Genomic DNA, 21688 nt, shown 5'->3' with positions numbered 1-21688 from the left:
GTCCGTGCTGGGGGGATCGGGAGGCCTGCAAAGCAGAGTGCCCAGTCTAAGGGGCTGCTGGTGGCAGTGGGGTGGGGAGCGGGGGACAGAGATCAGGCTGGTTATGATGCCATGGACCTGGCATTTGGGAGATGGGGTCCATGGGCAGGACCTTGGGCATTGCAACAGCCCTAGAAGGCCAGGATCGTAGTAACCATGCCCAACATATCTTGAACACTCGCTATATCTCACCCACTGTTTTGAGCACTTCACGTATATTTTCTCGGTGAATTCTCCAATCACCCAGCTGTAGTTCTTCGTCCCCGTTTTGCAGATGAGGAACCAGAGGTGAAGGAGGCTGAGTTACCTTGTCCAGGCGACACGGCAATAAGCAGGGAGTCAGAATCAGACTCTGGGGACGCCTGGGTGGCTCAGTTGGTTAAGCAGCTGCCTTCGGCTCAGGTCATGATCCCAGCGTCCTGGGATCGAGTCCCACATCGGGCTCCTTGCTCAGCAGGGAGCCTGATTCTCCCTCTGCCTCTGCCTGACATTCTGTCTACCTGTGCTCGCTCTCTCCCCCTGTCTCTCTCTGATAAATAAATAAAATCTTTAAAAAAAAATAAAATAAAATAGCTTAATGGTCTTTAAAAAAAAAAAAAAAAAAAAGAATCAGACTCTGGAGCCAGCGGCTAACCCCGGTGCTATAGGGAAGGAAGGAGGTTCTGACTGAAGTCAAGTTGCTGCTCAGACGCAGGGCTGGGCTTCACAGCCTGTCCCCAGGACTCCAAAGGCAGCCTGGGTCCCAGTCGGTGGCTGTCCTAGAGTTGGTGGTGAAGGGGACCAAATGGAGATGCACAGGAAGCAGGGGAGGAGTCTCTGTACTCCAGTTGGGATCCATGTTCAAAAGGTACAGAACTACCCAGGATGGGGGGGCGTGGATTTCAGGGGGGAGTCCCCAGCCTGGGTGGGGAGATGGGGGCAGGCTTCTAGGCAGCAGTGTCCCCTTCCTCTTCTCTCCTAACGAATGGGTAGGGAAGCTGTGGGCAACTGTCTCCAGCCCTTCCCACGTCTGGCCACCCATCGGCCGGGTCCGGAGAGGAACGTGCAAAACCCAGCGTGGGCAGCGGCCCCCATCCTGGGCCACTCCTCCTGCGCCCCATGAAGCTGCCTGCCTGACTTACCCCTGTGATACCAAAGCTCAGCCCAGGTCAGGAGCTATGCTGAGTGACTCCATGTAACTATCTTATTCAATGCTCACACCCACCTATTACAGGGAAATCAAGTTCAGACAGTGGGGTACCTGCCCAAGTCACCAGCAGAGCGGGGGTTCCAACCCCAACTATCTGGGTCCAGAGCCTGTGTCCCTCACCCCTACCCAGGAGGTACAGCCCTGGCTCCCTGCCAGCCTGGGCATTTAAGTCCCTGCCGTGGCCCCACAGCCCAGCAGAGGGCTCAGAGCAAGGAGGCACAGATGAACACACCCTTATTATTTGACATCTAGGAGCAGTGACCGGGCGTCTGGGTGGCTCAGTCAGTTAAGCACCCAACTCTTGATTTTGGTTCAGGTCATGATCTCAGGGTCGTGGGATTGAGGCCCTCATCTGCTTATCCCGCTCCCTCTGCTCCTCCCTGCTCCCGACCACATTCTGTTTCTCTCTCTTTCTCTCACATACATAAATAAATAAAATCTTAAAAAAAAATAAAAGAAAGAAATCTAGGGGCAGTGACTTCTCTCTTTGACTTCCACCCTCCGGGGCTGGGAGATAATAATCCAATCCCACATTTGGACAGGATTCAAGCCTTTTCAAAGCCTGTCCCCTCCTTGAAAGAAAGAAAAGTGGCAGGGACACTGACTTTCAAACAGATGACACCTAGCCCCACCCCACAGCTGTTTGCAAAGGGGAGGTGATGGCACCTCCCTGAGCCTCAGTGTCCCCATCTGTCACAGGGGCTGATGATATCACGGAGAGGAGACAATAGAATCCTTTGCCAGACGCACACAGTGGGTGCCTGGGAGGGTAGTTTCTTTCCACTGAGGGTCACAACACTCTCCAGGGTCTGTCCCCGACCTCCCTCCCTACTTTTAAACTGTGGATGTTTTCCACCATGATGTGTTGGAAACACACAGAACCTCGGGAATGAGCGGAGCCTGGTGGGCGTGCTCGAGGCGGGCACAAATGTCCTCCTCCACCTTCAGAGCCTTCCCCTCAGGCCCGTGTCTCTACTGCACGCCCTAGGGGTGCCGCCTCCCTCCTTTCGTCCTCACTGCTTCCTCTGGAGGTGGGTCCTTGGGTTAGCCCATCTCCCAGAGGAAGAGTCCAAGGGTCTGAGGGCCAACGGGGCTGACCGGCGGCCCACAGCCAGTGAGCGGTGGAAGTGGGGTGTGGCTTTCTGTCCAGGTAGGTTTGCTGACATGGAGAGATGTTAACCATGTGTTATTAAATGAGAAAGCAGCATGGACGGCAACAGAGTGTACGTTGGGAGAGTGTCACTAAAACGGAACAGGGGTTGTCTCTAGGTGATGGGACAATGAACCGTCCCACTGTCATTCTTTTCCTTATTTGTATTGCCAACTTTTTATGGCCGCTTTACGGAGATGGAATTCGCATAGCATTCAACTCACTCATTTAGTGTCTGATTCGATGGTTTCTAGCGTATTCACGGAGTTGGGCGACCCTCAGCACTCTTGCTAATACTGTCATCATTCCCCCCACAAAACCCCACTCATTAGCGCTCACTCCGCATTGCCCCAAACCCCCACTCCTAGCCCTAAGCAACCGTTTCTTGTCTCTACAGATGTGTCTGTTCTGGACACTTTGTACAAGTGGATTTCTACAACACGCGGTCCTCTCTGTGTCTGGCTTCTCCCACCAAGCTTGTCTTCGGGGTGCCTCCGTGTAACAGCAGGTGTGACTTCATTCCTTTTCAAGGCTAAGTAACATCCCATATTGTATTTCTCAATTCATCAGTTGACATTCAGGTTATTTCTACCTTTTGGCTGCTGTGAATAATGCTCCTATTAGCATCTGTGTAATATTTGTGTGTGGATATGTGGGAGAGAGAGAAGGAGACTCCTCATGGAGCAGGGAGCCCAATGCAGGGCTCAATCCAGGACTCTGGGATCATGACCTGAGCCAAAGTCGGATGCTTACCTGACTGAGCCACCCAGGCGCCCCTGGACATGTGTTTCTAAGTCTCTTGGATAAATAGCTTGGAGTAGAATTGCTGGGTCATGTGGCAATGCTGTGTTTAACCTTTTGAGGAACTGACAGTCTGTTTGCCAGAACATTTTACACGCCACCACAGGGCACAAGGGCCACAATTTCTCTACATCCTCACCAACCTTATTATTATCGGTCTTTTTGATGAAAGCCATCCTAGTGGGTATGAAGTAATATCTCATGGGATTTTGATTTGCATTTTCCTGATGACTAATAATGTTTAACATCTTTCATGTGTCTGTTGGCTCTTTGCGTATCTTCTTTGGAGAAATGTCTACTCGCATCCTTTGCCCATTTAAAAAATTGGGTCATTTGTGCTTTTATTATTAAATTATTGAAGTAGGATTTGAACCCGGGTCCTGCTCTACTGCAGGTGATAGGTCCTGCGCCCACAGTCATGCGTCCCTGCCTGCCTGTCAGGAGATCTGGAAGCATCCCCCAGAGTCCCTCCTACCCTCTGGGCAAGCTGCGGCCCGCACAGCTGCTGCAGAAGCCAGCCCAGCTGGGGCCAGGCCCACAACAGGTGTCCAGTGAGTGTCTATGGATGGACACAGAGGGACACACGAGTCCCTCTCCAGGAATTGGTGAACTAAAGGGGAAGAAAACCCCCCCAGAACAAAAAGTCCACACCGCAGAAGGAGGAAATGGTCGAGCCCTGCTCCAGAAGTTGGAGATAAGCCCCGTGGCCCAGAAGCCCTCCATGGCAACTCCTTCTTGGTGGCCGTGACGTATCTGCCTGCTTTTATGCAACTGACTGTTGGCCTGTGTGAGGCTGGGACAGGGAGGCCCAGTGAGATTAGCAGGGAACTGGAGAGCATATCTGCTGAAGGGGGGATGGCAGCAGATCCTAGGGGCCACGGCTGGTCAGAGGAGAAGGGGGCCCCGGTGGGGTGGGGCCCCGCTGCCGGACCCCTGCCCCAGCCCCAGCCCCAGAAACCCACTGCTTCCTCACGAAGAGCACTGGAACCCTCCACACCCAGTTCTGGAATCCAGCTGCCTGGGTTTGAATCCTGGACTCACTATCTGCTTGCTGGTGACCCGGGCAGTTAATATCCCTCTCTGAGTCTCAGTTCCCCGCTGAGTGTCCCCTGGAAGAATGAAGATAACCAGGGAGGGATGAAATGAGACCATAACGCAGCCTCTTGGTGGGGAGAGGCTGCTGGGGGGAAGCTGGGGACGGCAGGCTCTTCCGCTGAGCGCCCCCAGGCCCCGGACTCCGAGCTGGAAGACTGCCGTCCTGTGACATGGAGCCAGTGACTCTCCCACGAACACCGCAGAGCAGCCACTGGCAGGAAGCTTCTCCCTCGGACAGACCCTCAGCCTCACCGACACAGCCTCACGGGGAAGGCAGGCAGTGTGGGGTCATGTGGGTTGCCCCTCACTCAGGCAGCCTGAGTTCAAATCCCACTCACAAGCTGTGAGCTTTGGGGAAGGGCCTGCCTCTCTGTGCCTCTGTTTACCTGCTAGAGAATGAAGATGACAACTGTGTTTACTCTACAGGATGGTTGGGAAGATTAAATGGGCCGATGGAGTAAAATATGGATTAAAGTCTCAGATTTATTCTTTCTTTTTTTTTTTTTTTAAAGATTTTATTTATTTATTTGACAGACAGAGATCACAAGTAGGCAGAGAGGCAGGCAGAGAGAGAGAGAAGAAGAAGCAGGCTCCCTGCGGAGCAGACAACCCTATGTGGGGCTCGATCCCAGGACCCTGGGATCATGACCTGAGCCGAAGGCAGAGGCTTTAACCCACTGAGCCACCTAGGTATCCCAGCTTTATTCTTTCTTAATTAGTTTCTTTTTAGTCATCTCTACACCCCATATGGGGCTCAAACTCATGACCCCAAGATCAAGAGTCAGATGATCCTACTGACTGAGCCAGCCAGGGGCCCCAAAGTCTCAGCTTTAAAATAAAAGTTAGGGGCGCCTCAGGTCATGATCCCAGGGGCCTGGGATCGAGTCCCGCATTGGGCTCTCTGCTCAGCAGGGAGCCTGCTTCTCCTCATCTCTCTCTCTGTCTGTCTCTCTGCCTATTTGTGATCTCTCTCTCTGTCAAATAAATAAATAAAATCTTTAAAAAAAAAAAAAAGTTAGAGGGGTGCCTGGGTGGCTCGGTTGATTAAACATCTGCCTTCAGCTCAGGTCATGATACCAGGGTCCTGGGATCGGGTTCCGTATCGGGCTCCCTGATTCTTCCTCTGCCTGCTGCTCTCCATGGTTATGGGTTCTCTCTCTCTCTTACAAATAAATAAATAAAATCTTTAAAAATAATAATAATAAAATAAAATAAAAAATAGAGGGGCACCTGTCCGTTAAGTGTCTGACTCTTGACCTCAGCTCAGGTGTTGGTCTCAGGGTCTTGAGTTCAAGCCCTGCGTTGAGCCCCACATTAGGCTCCACGCTGGGCATGGAGCCTACAATAAATAAATGGATGGGTCCACAATAAATCCACAATATTGTGGGCATCCACAATAAATAAGTGGATGGATAGATAAATAATATCAAGTTTAGAGAATCCTCCACATCCTTTCAACTTATCTGGCCCCCATAATCCCCTCGTGTCCTCCAGGGCCCCAAGGTTCCTCCAGCTTTCTTACGTGGAGGAGGAGGGTGAGATTTCCAACCATACTGGCATTTCCCAAAGTGAGTTCCTGAGCCCTCTAAACTCATGAGATGCTTTTTGAAAAGATCCCTGAGAAGTACATCTCCATCGGACAGACCTGGCTGCCGGGTAGCTAGCGCCACCACCCTTCAGCCGCGCCCAGGGACGGACCCGAGAAGCCCTGCAGCGAGGAAACCCAGCGGACGCTCATGCTGGTGTTTTCCCAAATTTATTTGACCACGAATGCCCTTTTCTGCCCAATATCAATTTAGCATCTTCCTGGAAAAACACTGATGTCAAGGTCAGTTTTAGCTCACAGTTTCCACCTTATAGAAAAGACAGAAGGTTTTCCTAAGATCACTATCCCTGCATTTGAGAAGCCCAGGTTCTCTAGTGCGGTCACGTTGGCCCAGAGGAGAGCGGCGCCCTGCTATGTGCTCTCAGTCCTGCTCTCCGGGGCTGGGAGGGTTGGAGCGTGAAGGCCCCTCTGGGACACCCAGCAAGGATGGGCCCAGCTCTCTTCCAGCCGCCGCAGCAGCCTTGGTCTCACAGACCACACGCAACGCCCAGACATTGTCATGACAGGAGACGGCACCTTCCAGAGCCTTCTAGAAAAAGGAGTTGCCAAAAGGAAGCCTCTAGGGGTGGGGCAAGCCCCGCCTCGGGCAGGGAGAGGTGTCTCAGGCTCCGGAGTCCCCTGGCACCTGCAGAGGAGGCCCTGGGAGCACCGGGCCCCATCAGCACGGCAGCACCGCTTGCAAATCATCCCTTCCATCTCTCTGTAAACGTTCCGGCAAGTCTAACATTTGGCAACCAAAGTACATATCCCAGACGGCCGTGTGAACCTAGGACAAGTGCCAGCATTTGTCTTGAGGCCCCGTAGGGTTTGGAAAACAGGATTACTCAGCGAGTCAGTGGAGGAGAGGGACATTCATTGAGCACCTACGACAGAGAGCGTGTTGTGTCAGAAGTTCTGTCTTTACCATGAGATCTCAGTTCTGATAACAACCCCATTTTACAGATGGAGAAACTGAAGCTCAGAGTGGGGAGGTAACATACCCAGGGACACAACAGAGCTGGGAGTCAAACCCCCACCTGGTTTTGCCTCCACAGTCCTAGCACTCCCCGCTCCACTGTGCGGTTCTGCTGGGATGTCTCCCTGGCTGGCATCCCTCCGAGACCTTGGTCCTTGCCTCAATCGCAGGGCCCCTTTCTCGATACTAACCCAGGTTCTCAGGGCCAGGGGTGTGAGGAAGGGAACCAGAGTGGAGACTAATGTAGTCTGGCCTCTAGGGTGTGGCCCACATTGTGGAATCGTTATTTTATTTTATTAAAGACTTTATTTATTTATTTGACAGACAGAGATCAGGTAGGCAGAGAGACAGGCAGAGGGTGGGGAGAAGCAGTCTCCCTGCTGAGCAGAAAGCCCGATGTGGGGCTTGATCCCAGGAATCCGAGATCATGACCTGAGCCAAGGCAGAGGCTCAACCCACTGAGCCACCCAGGTGCCCCTGGAATTGTTATTTTAGCCCCCACCAATCTGATGATAGGTGGGGGGCAAGTAGGTTGATAAATCAGTTTTCGGTCTTCTTTGGGGTAAGATTTTGTTTATTTATTTATCTACCTATTTATTTATTTGTTGGTTGGTTATTTTATTTATTTATTTGACAGAAAGAGACAGCAAGAGAAGGAATACAAGCAGGGGGAGTAGGAGAGGGAGAAGCAGGCTTCCTGCTGAGCAGGGAGCCTGAGGCGGGGCTCCATCCCAGGACCCTGAGATCATGACCTGAGCTAAAAGCAGAAGCGCTTAACGACTGAGCCACCCAGGCACCCCGATAAATCAGTTTTCCGAGCCTGCCAAGCTGAAAGCCAGCCACCAGCCTGAGGTGACCCTGCCCTCAAGAAGACGCCCAGGCACCCAGCCTAAGCTGGCACCTGGGCTAAGCCCCTTATCTTTGGGTCATTGTTGCCCACTCCTGGCTATAGCCTCCCCCCAACATCCGCCAGCCCCCAACTCACTTGCAGGGTGCTGGCACTCAGCTGGGTGGTGGGGGCGGGGGGAGACATCACACAAACCTTTTGGAAACCTCTTTCCCCTCCCCTCTCCAGATTCCCCAGAATTCCTGGGTCAGCAACATGGCTGCGTGCTGGGAGGCAGGGGAGAGTCTCAGCCAATCTCTCATGGGCAGGCCCCCTGCTCCGTCTGCACAGCTGCAGGGAAGGAAGGCCCCACCTGAGTTCCCAGTGCCCCGAAACAGCCACCCGGCTGTGCCCTTCCTTCTGCCCATCACGGGAGGGGCCCCTGGCAAGGGGGAGGAGCAGCATCCCGAGCCTGCCCTGCACCAGAGCTATTCCTCTGCTCACACCCTTCCTCAAACCATCTGAGAGGCAGGCCTCCTGCTCTCTGTCCTCAGTGCGGCCAGATCACAGGCAAGAGGGACTTGCCCGAGGCCACGTGGCCAGGCAGGGGTGGGCATCACTCCAGGGTCTGGCAGACTCCAGAGCTGGGGTCATTTCTCCAAGTACAGTGCAGTGGTCAAGGTGTGGATTCTGGAATGAGACCGCTAGACTCAGGTTCTGGCTCCTCCACCTGCTCAGGGGTCACCTGGGGCTAGTTACCCAAACTCTCTGTGCCTCAGTATCCTCATCTAAACAGTGCTGTCAGGCAATCCCGAAGTCTGAGCCCTGGGTGAGTTGCACGGTCTTGGGTGAGCAACAACCTGCTGGTGCCTCAGTTTACCCTGACTTAAAATGGAGACCTTGATACACATCCAGCACGGGCTGGTATGAGGATTAAGAAAAGACAACCGTGCATCTAGAGCTTTCCGGCAGGTGGTGCCACGGGGCCTACTTATTGTCTGGGGGTGTTATGGTCAAGGTGCTATCAGCCAGATCAGCTCCGGAAGGACACACAAGAAGGGGTCTCAGAGGGCAAGGAGTGGGTGCTGGGGAACCCTAACTTGTTCCTACATGTCGTTTTATACTTTCAGAATTTTGTATTACACACATGTGTTATTACTATTTCCGAAGCAGGTTGCGTAACAGCCATACAAAGGTGCTCCCTTGCCATGATGCACGGTCTCATGCTGTCAGAGACCCCGTCTGCTGATCCTGGGTTTCCCAGCCCTCCAGAGTCACACCTTGTCCAGGCCCTTGTCCAGGCCCTGTCTTTCAGCCCACTCTGTGTTTCCCAGCAAGGCCCCAGCACAACCTTAAGAGCCAGAGGCGTCTCCTTCCGAGCACAGGCGTGTGACCCGGGGCCAGCCAAGTCTCCACCCCTCTACCTGTCCCCTGGCCCACCTGTAAGTGAGGTGACCACACTGCCCCATACTGCCTCCCCAGCTGTAAGGACTAACATGAGGTACTAGAGGGGTGCCTGGCTGGCTCAGTCAGTGGAGCATGGAACTTTTGATCCCAAGGTCATGAGTTCAAGTCCATGTTGGGCATAGAGCTTACCTAAAAAAAATCAGGTATGGGGCACCTGGGTGGCTGAGTGGGTTAAAGCCTCTGCCTTTGGCTCGGTTCATGATCCCAGGGTCCTGGGTTCGAGCCCCGCATCGGGCTCTCTGCTCCACAGGGAGCCTGCTTCCTCCTCTCTCTCTGCTTGCCTCTCTGCCTGGTTGTGGTTTCTCTCTGCCAAATAAATAAAAAAATATTTTAAAGAAAATGAGGTATTAGACTGCTAGGTACAAAGCCCTGCTTCCTGTCCTCTGAAAGGGCAAAATGATGTTGAAAGGGAAGCTGCCTCCTCCTCTGAGCTCATCTCCCCACACAGCCTCTCCCACCCCTGCAGGTGGACGGCAAACCTACCAAAGGCAATGGGCCTCTAGGCCTTGGCATTTGCCAGTCCTTTCTGGGCAGACCCCTTCCTCATCTCTGGGAGGCTGGTTCCTTCACATCACTCACTTTCTCCCAAGTGTTGCCTCTTCACAGATGCCCTCCTAGACCACCTGTCTAAAGTGGTCCCCATACCCCCCTCTAACTTACCCCGATTTGTTTTCTGCATGGTACTTACCATTACCTGAAATTTTAAAGATTTTATTTATTTATTTGACAGAGAGAGAGAGAAAACACAAGCAGGGGAGCGGCAGAGGGAGAGGGAGAAGCAGGCTCCCCAGCTGAGCAGGGAGCCCGACGCAGGGCTCGATCCCAGGACCCTGGGATCATGACCTGAGCCAAAGGAAGATGCTTAATGACCGAGCCACCCCAGCGGACCTGAAATTGTGGTTTTTTTTAAATGAACTCTTAGAGGTAATTTTAGATTCACAGAAGAATTGCAAAGACAGTACAGAGGGTTCCCGTCTACACATCACCCAGTCTCGCTCATGTCACCGTGTCACCTAACCTGACCACGGTACGGCTGTCAGAACGAAGACACTAACCCGGAACATCACCATTAACTAAACTGCAGACTTCGTTCCAATGAAACTGTACTTCTCCTTTATTTATATACTGGTTTTCTTTTTTTTTTTTTTAAGATTTTATTTATTTATTTGACAGATAGAGATCACAAGTAGGCAGAGAGACAGGTAGAGAGAGAGGGGGAGGAGGAAGCAGGCTCTCCGCAGAGCAGACAGCCCGACGCGGGGCTCGATCCCAGGACCCTGGGATCATGACCTGAGCCCAAGGCAGAGGCTTTAACCCACTGAGCCACCCAGAGGCCTCTATATACTGGTTTTCAACTGCCGGAAGGAAAACTCTGAGAAGCAGGGAGGTGGCCGTACTTAACTCACCACCAAGTCCCTCAGACCTGACAATAAACAGCGATCGGTAAAGGGAGGGCCCATGATTACTGAGGACTCCCTCTGCCATGCACTGTTCCGAGTGTACTAAATATTGTAATCATTTAATCCTTAGGACAGCCCACGAGGTAGCTACTAATTATGGGGAGACTGAGGCATGGCACAGTTTGGTGGTAGGCCGAGGCCGCACAGGTCGTTAGCGGCCGAGAGGATGGACTCTGGGGCTGCCCTCCGTACCAGAAGGAACGCAAGTCCTTCTGTGTCCTCAGTCCGCATCAGAGCAGGGGGGCCAGCGCCCTTCTGTGGGCAGGACACTGAGGCCCCAGGGCAGCTGATTTGCCTGAAGCCCCAGGATGGACTGGGGCACAGGGCAGGGATGGAACCTGAGCCTGCTGCCTCCAGCTGGGCTTGTGACTCTCCCAGTTCCACTCCCAGGGCCACCATCGAGGGGCTCCACCCTGCTGCAGGGGAACAGAGGCGGCTGGTTCGTGGGCTCTCTCCTGCACCCCCGACTTCCCAGAGGGGCGCTGAGATCCCCCATCCCCTCCCTTTGCCCATAGCCTTAGCCGGGGCCTCCAGGATCTGACCCCTGGAGAGGCGGGGGCGGAGGACGGGCCCTCTCCATCCTAGAGGAGGCCGCCTTCTCAGGGGGCTGGCTGGGCTCTGGGGCAGGGAGGGAAAGGAAGTGGTCATCCCTGCCTGGATGGGGGTTTGGGGAGAAATGGAGCAACGGGGAGGGTTATTGGGCTTTTCCCAATACCCTGGGACCCGCCGGAGAGGGGTCTGGGCACCCCCCAAAGGGAAAAGCCACTCTGGAGCCCTTGGACGGGACCAAGGCCGGCCGCCCCCATCCAGCCTGGGTTCCGCCCAGCGCCAGCCTGGCGCAGACTCGAAGCCCTAATAATGTTTGCTGGATGCTCTGAATACAAGCGTCAGTGCCCAGAATCTCCTTGAGGTTTCAGCCAGGCGTGCCCGCCCCATCCCCCCTTCTGGGGAGCAGCATAAGTATGGGGGGGGCATGTGACAGGGGACACCATGAGGTGGTGGCAGCCTCCGTGAGAGAGGCAGGCTGCTCCACCCAGAGCTGGGGGTAGGGGCGCCTTGTGCGCGGCTAATTAAACAGTGACTGTGATGAATCGGGGAGAGGCTGCTGCTTGCTAATTAAAGGTGCGGGCGGCTTGCCTGGCAAGGGAGGAAGGCAGGAGCAGCTCTGGAACCATGTCAAGAGGCCAGGCCGGCAAGGACAGCACCGGCTCTGGGCATCCCTTCCATGCTCGGGCCCTCCCAGCAGGGCCCCATGGCCCACTCCCCACTTCCCTATCTCTCCTACCCACCTTGCCAGAGCTTGGGGCCTCAGACTTCCCCCTCCCCACCAGCCCAAATTGCGCTCCCGATAAGGGCCCAGGCGTTGGGGGGGAGGAGCCTGCTGGTGCCCAAGGTCTGGGCTGGTAGGAGAGCATCCTTCTGAGCCTCTGAGGTTCACTTCCTTTCGCCCCGCTCCCAAGAACCCCGAGTTGGGCGAATGAGCTCCATCAAGATGGGAGGTGGGCTGGTGTGAACGAGGCCCCACGATGACTTCTGGAATGACAGATTCTGGGCCTCACCCAGTTTCCCTGTTGTAACACACCTGACGTTAGCCGGGGGCCTGCTCTACCCGCCATGCCCCGCCGGTGTGTGAGAGAGACAAAGACAAAGGTGGAGAGACTATGCTCCTTTCTGGTCTCAGCACACAAATCTAGAAAAGGAAGACGGGAAGCAAGGATGTCTGGTCCTCAGAGTTCCTAGATAGTAGACAATAAGAGTTCCGACTGCCTGCTCTTGCCGGTATCTGGTCAGGGCAGGGCGTGGATCGGTGGCTAAGAGCACCCCCGCCCCGGGGCCAGAGCTCCCAGTCCCATGCCCACCACTTGCCAGCCGTGTGGCCTTGGGCACAGTAGCTAATTGCTCTGGAGCCTTGGGCTCCCCGTCTGCAAAGCTGGGGATGGCGATGCTGCTACTCAAAGGGTCGCTGAGGGGACCAAGAGAGAGAATCCAGGTGAGGCACTTAGCACAATGTCTGGTCCACAGAACAGGACCCGAAATGCCAGCCATTATTATGTAAAAACTCAGGGGACTCTGGTAGGTGTGGCCCAGTGCCCACCTCTTCCAGGTGACCTCCTTATTGACAGCACAGCTGAGTCGTCTCAGAACAATTCTATCAGACACAGCGAGAGCATGTCACCCTTCCCACCAGGGCTCTCGTGTCCTCTCTGACCCCTATAACCTTCTGAGGAAAGTAGAAGAGTTGAGAAGCAAACACAATGGGTGCTCAGAAAGCTAAGTGACCCGCCCCCCAAGTGAAACAGCTCAGCGAGGGCCAGAGACGGCCCTGGTCCCTTGAGTGGGAGGAGAAGATGGGCTCAGGGTTCCCATGGCAACATCTGTTGAGCTTCTAGTGGATGCCAAGTCCTGAACCAGACACAGGGACCTAAGAGAACTGGACACTCACTCTTGCCTTCAAGAGGACCCAGTCTGGAAGGAGGGAAAACACACCAATAAGGGGAATGCAAGGCAAAGGTGGCAGGCATCCAAGCGGGAGCTCCAGTGCCCTCCATGCAAGGGGCTGAGAGCCGCTGCTTTGATGTGGAGCTCCATTTGAACGCTAAGGTTGCTTTCTTTTGGGAGGGTAACGTCAGCATTGGGGGAACCTGGATGGGTCTGATAGGGCCCCTCTGGTGCTCCCAGGAGAAGCCTTCACAAAGGCATAGATACTCAGTTCTGGGAAGTGCCTATGGTACCTGCTTCTGGGGTTTGGGGTCTGTCACTTGAGGTATCTGGGAGTCCCAGATGATGTGGTTTCAGACACTACACTGTCCAGGACCCACAGCAAGAATCCATCCATGTCCTAAAGGGGGGCTCTCTACTGCCATGCAATGCAGTAGGGAAAGGATGCAGTGCCTATAAGGGGCCCAGGGACAGTAGAAACCTTTCCAGGCTGAGAAACTCAAGGCCATTGGCCCTGATGTTGGATCTTAGGCAGCCAACCCAAAGCAGGCAAGAATGAGCACAAGGTTACTGGCCTTGGGGATGATGTTTCCATATTCCCTCCTCAGAGATCAGGACTCAGCCAGAGAAACGGGACAAAGGGCCCCAGGCAGGTCTAGCCACAAGGAAACCCAAGCAAGCAAAGCTAGCAGTTCCTTAAAAACACAACCTGCCTCAGCCTCCCCAGGGCTCCCGCGCCCTAGCTGGGCCAAATGCTGGTCTGCTGCGCCCTCTGGTGGCCACATGGGGGCAGTGGCAGACGCAGCAGCAGGTTTAAGGGTGCGTGGTCAGACTTGGAGAGGTCAGAGTGGACCACCTCAACCACTGCACAGATAGGAAAACCAAGGCCTGGGGACTGTGGGGGAGGGAATAACTTGCCCAAGTCAGTAGCCAAGCCCAGAACAGAACCCAGACCTCCTTCTTCACCAGGGGCTGCTTCACTAGTGGCTTCACCAGTGGCTGCTCTTGCTGGGTCTCCCCTTCCCATCAGGGGAGGGAAGACTGAGGGTTCAGGAGGCTCACTCCTCAGTGACCATGGACAACTGGATGGTAGGCAGCTGAGCCTATGATAGGGTACACAGCACTTCCCCTATCTGGCTTTGGGTTCCTCACCTCCAAAACCTGGAGCTACTGGCAAGGGCCATGGGGACCTGGGGGGGCCCTCTCATACACTGCTAATAGTGAAGCTATAAGCAGCCAAGTTTTCAGGAAATCCTAAAATGAGCCTTACAGTGAGTATTGGGTATCATACTAACTGTGAAAGACGATGCTTTCCTGAGATCAGGAACCAGAAAATGATGTCCACTCTTGCTACTTCTTTTTTTTTTTTTAATATTTTATTTATTTATTTGACAGAGAGAGACACAGCAAGAGAGGGAACACAAGCAGGGAGACTAGGAGAGGGAAAGGAGGCTTCTTGCTGAGCAGGAAGCCCGATGCGGGGGGCCCGATCCCAGGATGCTGGGATCATGACCTGAGCCGAAGGCAGATACTCAAGGACCGAGCCACCAGGCACCCCCACTCTTGCCATTTCTATTCAACATTGTGCTGGAAGTTCCGGCCAGGGCACTCAGACAAGGGAAAATAAAAGCATCCAGATTGCAAAGGAAGAAGCAAAACTATAGTTTCAGATGGCATGATCTTGTAAATAGAAAATCCTAAAGAATCTACACATAAAAAGTTAGAACTAATAAATGAGTTCAGCAAGGATGCAGGATACAAAATGAATATACAAAAGTCAATTGTTTCTCTGTGCACTTGGCAATGAACACTTCAAAAATGTAATTAAGAAACTAATTTCATTTATACCACAAAGAGGATAAAACACTTACAAATAATTTTTTTTTAATTTTTTTATTTTTTTAAAGATTTTTTTTTTGTTTATTTATTTGACAGAGAGAGATCACAAGTAGATAGAGAGGCAGGTAGAGAGAGAGAGAGGGAAGCAGGCTCCCCGCGGAGCAGAGAGCCCGATGTGGGACTCAATCGCAGGACTCCGGGATCATGACCTGAGCCGAAGGCAGAGGCTTAACCCACTGAGCCACCCAGGCACCCCCTTACAAATAATTTAACAAAAGAAGTATAAAATTTATACTCTAAAAATTACAAAATATTGTTGAAAGAAATTAAAGAAGACCTAAATACATGGATAAACATCTCATGTTCACGAATCTGAAGACCCAGTACTGTTAAGATAGCAAGACTCCCAAAATCAATCTTCAGATTCAACCCCATCCCCCTCAAAATTCCAACTTGCTTCTTTGCAGAAATTGACAAGCTGATCTTAAAATTCTTACGGAAATTCAAGTGACCCCAAACACCCAAAACAATACTGAGATAAAGAAGAACATTGTTGGAGGACCCAGAGGAAGTTTTCTACAAAGTTACAGTAATTAAAACAGTGTGGTACTGGCTCAGAGATAGATGCATAGATTAATGGAATGGAATCAGAGTCCAAAAATAAACCCTCACACTTACAATTGATCTTCAACAAGAGTGCCCAGACAATTCAGTGGGGAAAAGACAAGCTTTCCAACAAATGGTGCTGGGGTAATTAGATACCCACATGCCAAAGAGAGTCTGGGCATCTTCCTTACAACACCCCACACAAAAATTAACTCGAAACTGATCTTTGACTCAAATATACGCATTAAAACTATAAAACCCGGGGCGCCTGGGTGGCTCAGAGGGTTGAAGCCTCTGCCTTCGGCTCGGGTCATGATCCCAGGGTCCTGGGATCGAGCCCCACGTCGGGCTCTCTGCTCCGCGGGGAGCCTGCTTCCCTTCCTCTCTCTCTGCCTGCCTCTCTGCCTACTTGGGATCTCTCTCTCTGTGTCAAATAAGTAAATAAAATCTTAAAAAAAACCCAAAACTATAAAACCCTTAAAACAAGGCATAGGCCTAAATCTTCATGACCTAGGATCAGCCAATAAGAAGACACAAAAGCACAGAAAAGAAAAAAAAAAAGCAGGTAAATTGGACATCATCAAAATAACAAATTCTGGGCTACAAAGGGCATTGTTAAGGAAGTGAAAAGACAGTGTGCCTGTCTGACTCAGTAGGTAGAGCATGTGACTCAGTCTCAGTGTTGTCAGTTTGAGCCCCATGTTGGGTGTAGAAAGTACTTAAAATAAGATCTTTTTAGAAAGAAAGAAAGGAAGGAAGGGAGGGAGGGAGGAAAGGAGGAAAAAAGGAAGGAAGTGAAAGAACATGGAGGGGCGCCTGGGTGGCTCAGTGGGTTAAAGCCTCTGCCTTCAGCTCAGGTCATGATCCCAGGGTCCTGGGATCGAGCCCTGCATGGGGCTCTCTGCTCAGCCGGGAGCCTGCTTCCCCGCCTCTCTGCCTACTTGTGATCCGTCTGTCAAATAAATAAACAAAATCTTTATTAAAAAAAAGAAAGAAAGAAAGAACATAAAATGGGAGAAAATATTTGCAAACCCTGTATCTGATAAGGAACTGTAACCAAAATATATAAATAATTCTTTTGGGACATCTGGGTGGCCCAGTTAAGCATCTGTCTTCAGCTCAGGTCATGATCCCAGGGTCCTGCTCCCTGCTCAGCGGGAAGCCTGCTCCTCCCTCTCCCACTCCCCTTGCTTGTGTTCCCTCCCTTGCTGTGTCTCTCTCTGTCAAACAAATAAATAAATAAATAGAATGATCTTTAAAAAAAATAATAATTCTTTCAATGATTAAAGAAAATTACCCAATTTAAAAATGGGCAAATCGGAATAAACATGGATCCAAAGGAGATAATACAAATGGTCCATAAGCTCATGAAAAGATGCCGAAGATCACTAGCCATCAGGGAAGTGCAAAGCAAAACCAGGAGATGCTACTTTGCACACACTAGGTTTGCTATCCTCAAAAAGACAGTGTTGGCAAGGATGTGGCGAAGTCGGAACCGTCCCACACTACTGGTAGGAAGGTAAATAAATGCTGGAGCCGCCTTGAAAAACAGTCTGGGAGTTTCTCAAAAGATTAAATAGAATTACCATGTGACCCAGCAGTTTCATGTGACCCAGGGAGGCAGAGATCCAAGACAAATTAAAATACACACTTACCCCAAAATTTACATGAATGTTCACAGACGCATTGTTCGCAATAGCTAAGAAAGTAGAAACAACCCAAGTGCCCATCGACTGATGAATGGATAAATAAAATGTGGTCTATCCACACACAGAAATATTATTCAGCAATAAAAAGGAATTAAATACTGGGGTGCCTCAGTGGCTCAGTTAAGCATCTGCCTTCAGTTCAGGTCATGATCTCAGGGTCCGAGATTGAGTCCCAAATCCTCTGGCTCCTTGCTCAGCGTGGAGTCTGCTTCTCCCTCGCCCCCCACAGGGGCTCGTGCTTTCTCTCACGATCTCTCTCTCTCTCAAATAAATAAAATCTTAAAAAAAAAAAAAAACAACCCCAGAATTAAATACTGAAAAGACCACAGATTATATTCAGAAAAGACCACACATTATATGATTTCATTGATATGAAGAGTCCATAATGGGCAAAGCTCTACAAACAGAAAGCAGACTCTTTTATAGCAGTGGCTGCCTAGAGCTAGGAGGAGGTGACTAGGGAGAGATGGGGGGTGTGGAGTTCTTTATGGGATGCTATTGGATGTGGTGATGATTGCACAATGCTGACTATACTAGAAACTAATGAATTGTATGCTTTAAATGAGTGAATTGTATGGCAAGCGAGTCAAATCTCAATAAAATTGTTTTTAAAAAATGGGGTGCCTGGGTGGCTCAATTGGTTAAGTGTCTGCCTGTGGTTTAGCGCCTGATCTCAGGGTTCCTGGGATTAAGGACCATCCCCCCCTTTGTCTGGCTCCCTGCTCAGTGGGAAGTCTGCTTCTCCTCTCCCTCTGCCACTCCCCACTATTCCCCTCCTCATGTTCTTTCTTTCTCTCAAATAAATAAGATTTTTAGGAGTAAATAAATAGGAGCACCTGGGTGGCTCAGTGGGTTAAGCCTCTGCCTTCAGCTCAGGTCATGATCTCAGGGTCCTGGGATTGAGCCCCTGCATCGGGCTCTCTGCTCAGCAGGGAGCCTGCTTCCTCCTCTCTTTCTGCCTGCCTCTCTGCCTACCTGTGATCTCTGTCTGTCAAATAAATAAATAAAAATCTTAAAAAAAAAGATTAAATAAAGTAATTAATTTATTTTATTTTGTTTTATTTTTAAAGAATTTATTTATTTATTTGACAGACAGAGATCACAAGTAGGCAGAGAGGCAGGCAGAGAGAGAGGAGGATGCAGGCTCCCTGCTGAGCAGAGAGCCCGATGTGGGATCCCAGGACTCTGGGATCATGACCTGAGCCAAAGGCAGAGGCTTTAACCCACTGAGCCACCCAGGCACCCCATAATTAATTAATTTAAAAAAACACTATTCTTGGGGAACCTGGGTGGCTCAGTGGTTTAAAGCCTCTGCCTTGGGCTCAGGTCATGATCCCAGAGTCCTGGGATAGAGCCCTGCATGGGGCTCTCTGCTCGGCAGGGAGCCTGCTTCCTCCTCTCTCTCTGCCTGCTTCTCTGCCTACTTGTGATCTTTATCAAATAAATAAATAAAATCTTTTTTAAAAAATTTTAAAAATAAAAAAAAAAAAGAAAAAACACTATTCTTTGGACCCATGACTCTAATTCTAGAAATTACTTCTAGGAATTACTCAAGTGCATAAAAACTTATGTATAAAGATTTCCATCACAGTATTGTTCATAACAGCAAAAGTGTGAGAGTAACCCCCAAGTGTCCACCAGTAGGGGAACCAGTCAATTACGTTCAACCTTGGCATGGAACCATGGAATCATTAAAAAAAAGATTAAAAACAAAAGTCACATTTACTAACATGGACAAGGTCTATGATATACTTCCAAGTTAAAAAAAAAAAAAAAAGTTTAAAAAATAAAACTATAGGGGCACCTGGGTGGCTCAGTAGGTTGAGCGTCGGCCTTCGGCTCACTCAGGTCATGATCCCAGGGTCCTTGCTCAGCAGGGAGCCTGCTTCTCCCTCTCCCTCAAACAGCTGCTCCCCCTGCTTATGCTCTCTCTCTTTCTCTGTCAAATAAATAAAAAATCTTTTTTAAAAAAATCAATGAAATTTTTAAAAAATCTATAAATTAAAAGGGACTTAAAAGACAGATTTTTTTAGACAAAATTATAGTATCTAGGGATTCACACTGGGTGATAAGTGATGACCTTTAAAGTCATGATAACTGTGGGGTGTCTGGCTGGGCTCAGTTGGTGGACTGTGAGTCTTGATCTCCGGGTCGTGAGCTCAAACCCCATGTTGGGCATAGAGCTTACTTTAAAAAAAGAAAAAAAAGGAGGAGGGCACCTGGCTGGCTCAGTCAGTAGAGTATGTGACTCTTGATCTCAGGGTCATGAGTTCAAGCCCCATGTTGGGAGAAGAGATTATTTAAAAAAGAAAAAAGTCAGGAGCACAGTAACTTTTTGTGGGGAGGTCAGGGAAGGGGGCATACCGTGGGTTAGGGTGGCTGGCAGAGTTCGTCACTGGGCAGTGGTTCCAAATAAACGATTATTTTATATGGTCTTTCTGTGTCATATTTTGTAACAAAATAGTTAAAAATCAAGTTTACTCATTTCAAGTTTTTTTTTTTTTTTTTAAAGATTTTATTTATTTATCAGAGAGAGAGAAGAGCAAGCACAGGCAGACAGAATGGCAGACAGAGGCAGAGGGAGAAGCAGGCTCCCTGACTAGCAAGGAGCCCGATGTGGGACTCGATCCCAGGACGCTGGGATCATGACCTGAGCCGAAGGCAGCTGCTTAACCAACTGAGCCACCCAGGCGTCCCTCATTTCAAGTTTTAAAGCAAGCATCATAAGATTCAAGTCTTGTAAAAACAATCGATATCCATATGTATATATGCACAAAAACCTCTGGAAGTTTGGGATTTGGGGTGTTCTTAATTTACGTATTTCTGAATTTTTGCAATTTTTTTTCTGCAGTGAACAAGAAATATTTTCATAGCTAGAAAAACACAATAAAGCTGTGTGTCTGTTTTGGGGCAACCACTTGGAGCTCTGCCATTGTGTGGGCAGGACGGTGGACCTGGGGCACGGGGAGATGACACAGAGGCACGTTCAGGACAAGCCCAAGAGTCATCGTCTGCTTGGCCTCCCCAGGGCTTAGCCGAATCCCCAAGGCCCAGCCTCCACCACAGCTTCCTGGAGACTCAGCCATCCCCCCCACCCCCACCCCACCACCACCACCACTCTGTGCTCCAGACACTGGGATTGCAGTTCTGGCCTGGCAAACCTGAGGCAGGTCACTGTGCTCCCATCCACACCAGCCTCCTATGGCAGGCCAGAGGGAGAAGCCCAGGGCAAGGAGCAGGGTCTCATTTGGCTGGCTTTGCTACTAGCAGCACAGAACCCCATGATAACGAGCTAATGAGTGCTTTCTGTATGCTCACCACTTGTGCTAGGTGGGTTCCGTGGTTGGCTTATGAAACCATCCCAATGATCTGAAGCCATGGGTGTGATCATCTTTATAGCACAGATGGGCCAACTGAGGTCCAGGGAGCCCAGGTGACTGCGCCCAGGTGCTGGGAAGCCCAGGTGCCTGCGGCCCTCACAGCAGCTGAGGCTAGACTTGGCATGCGTAGCCTCAGGGGTTCTCCCAGGAATCCAGGAGGGTGGCTGCCTGCATTCTGTGGAGGAGGACTCTGAGGCTGAGACTGGGAAGTCACCTGTCTGTGTCCCACAGCGACTATGTATGTGGGAGGGCCAGATGCAGAGCCAGAGACACTCAGCAGCAACAGCTGGTGGTCCCTCCCCCAGCTGCTAGCGTCCACAGGCATGCACCCCACCCCACCCCCCGCCATTTCCCCCCCCCCGACCCCAAGGCCACGGACTGGCTCCTAGTCAAGTTAGTAGTTACAGTACTGCAACCTTGGGAGCGTGCACAGCAGCAGTGAAAGTGCGGTGTTTCACTTGTTCCTCTCATCAAACCTGTAAGTCTTCTCCCCCTTTTAAAGCCCGGAGACTGGAGATCTGGAGAGCTGAGTGGCAAGCCAAGAGGACCCTGGGGGCCTGCCCTGCACGGGCCAGGGCAGCCAGGTGGGAAAGCTCTCCTGGCAGCACAGTCAGCTTCCCTTCCCACCCCAGGGGTGTCAGGAGAGCAGCGGGTCTGCCTCCCAGCAGAGCCCCGCCCGCCCTGCCTGCACCCCCCGCCGGCCAGCTACAGCGTGTGTCTTCCCAGCAGGGAAAAAGGACAGTGAATGACAGAGCCAAGGGCAAAATGCCAGGGACAGCTGCTGGGGTCTCAGGGGATCTGTAACACTCCTCGGCCCCCTCAGGTAGCCCCAGTCCAAGATTAGCCCAGGCCCCTCCAATAGTCAGGTGGTCGCAATGTCGGGGAGCTCATCACGGATACAGGGCCACATGTAAGCGGCTGCTTCTTGGGTACCCACCACCTGCCATGCATCGGTTAGGCTATGCAACCTGGCACGACCCTCACAAAGCCCTTTCAATGCATCATATCTGCCTCATTTTACCGAAGAGGCAATGGGGCTCAGAGAGGTGGAGTGACTTGCCCAAAGTCACACAGTCAGAGGTTCCTGGTGGCCAACTTCAACCAAGGAAGGACAGAGGAAGGGATCT

At 51.4% G+C, this 21688-nt stretch overlaps 1 protein-coding gene across 1 annotated transcript; it reads right to left on the bottom strand.

Moving 5' to 3' along the window:
- Positions 1-10390: 10390 nt before the first annotated feature.
- Positions 10391-12143, bottom strand: LOC116595082 (uncharacterized protein C20orf203; the record flags this gene model as incomplete). The annotated part of the gene is given in 4 exon segments (XM_032351005.1): positions 10391-11771; positions 11773-11883; positions 11885-11926; positions 11928-12143. Coding segments are annotated over 4 exon segments (486 nt in total), but the record flags the coding sequence as incomplete, so codon positions are not given.
- Positions 12144-21688: the final 9545 nt, after the last annotated feature.

This window comes from Mustela erminea, chromosome 7 (assembly GCF_009829155.1).
Source record: "Mustela erminea isolate mMusErm1 chromosome 7, mMusErm1.Pri, whole genome shotgun sequence".
NCBI lineage: Eukaryota > Metazoa > Chordata > Mammalia > Carnivora > Mustelidae > Mustela > Mustela erminea.
The sequence above is the reverse complement of the archived record's forward strand: the minus strand, read 5'-3'. Positions and strand labels throughout refer to the sequence as shown.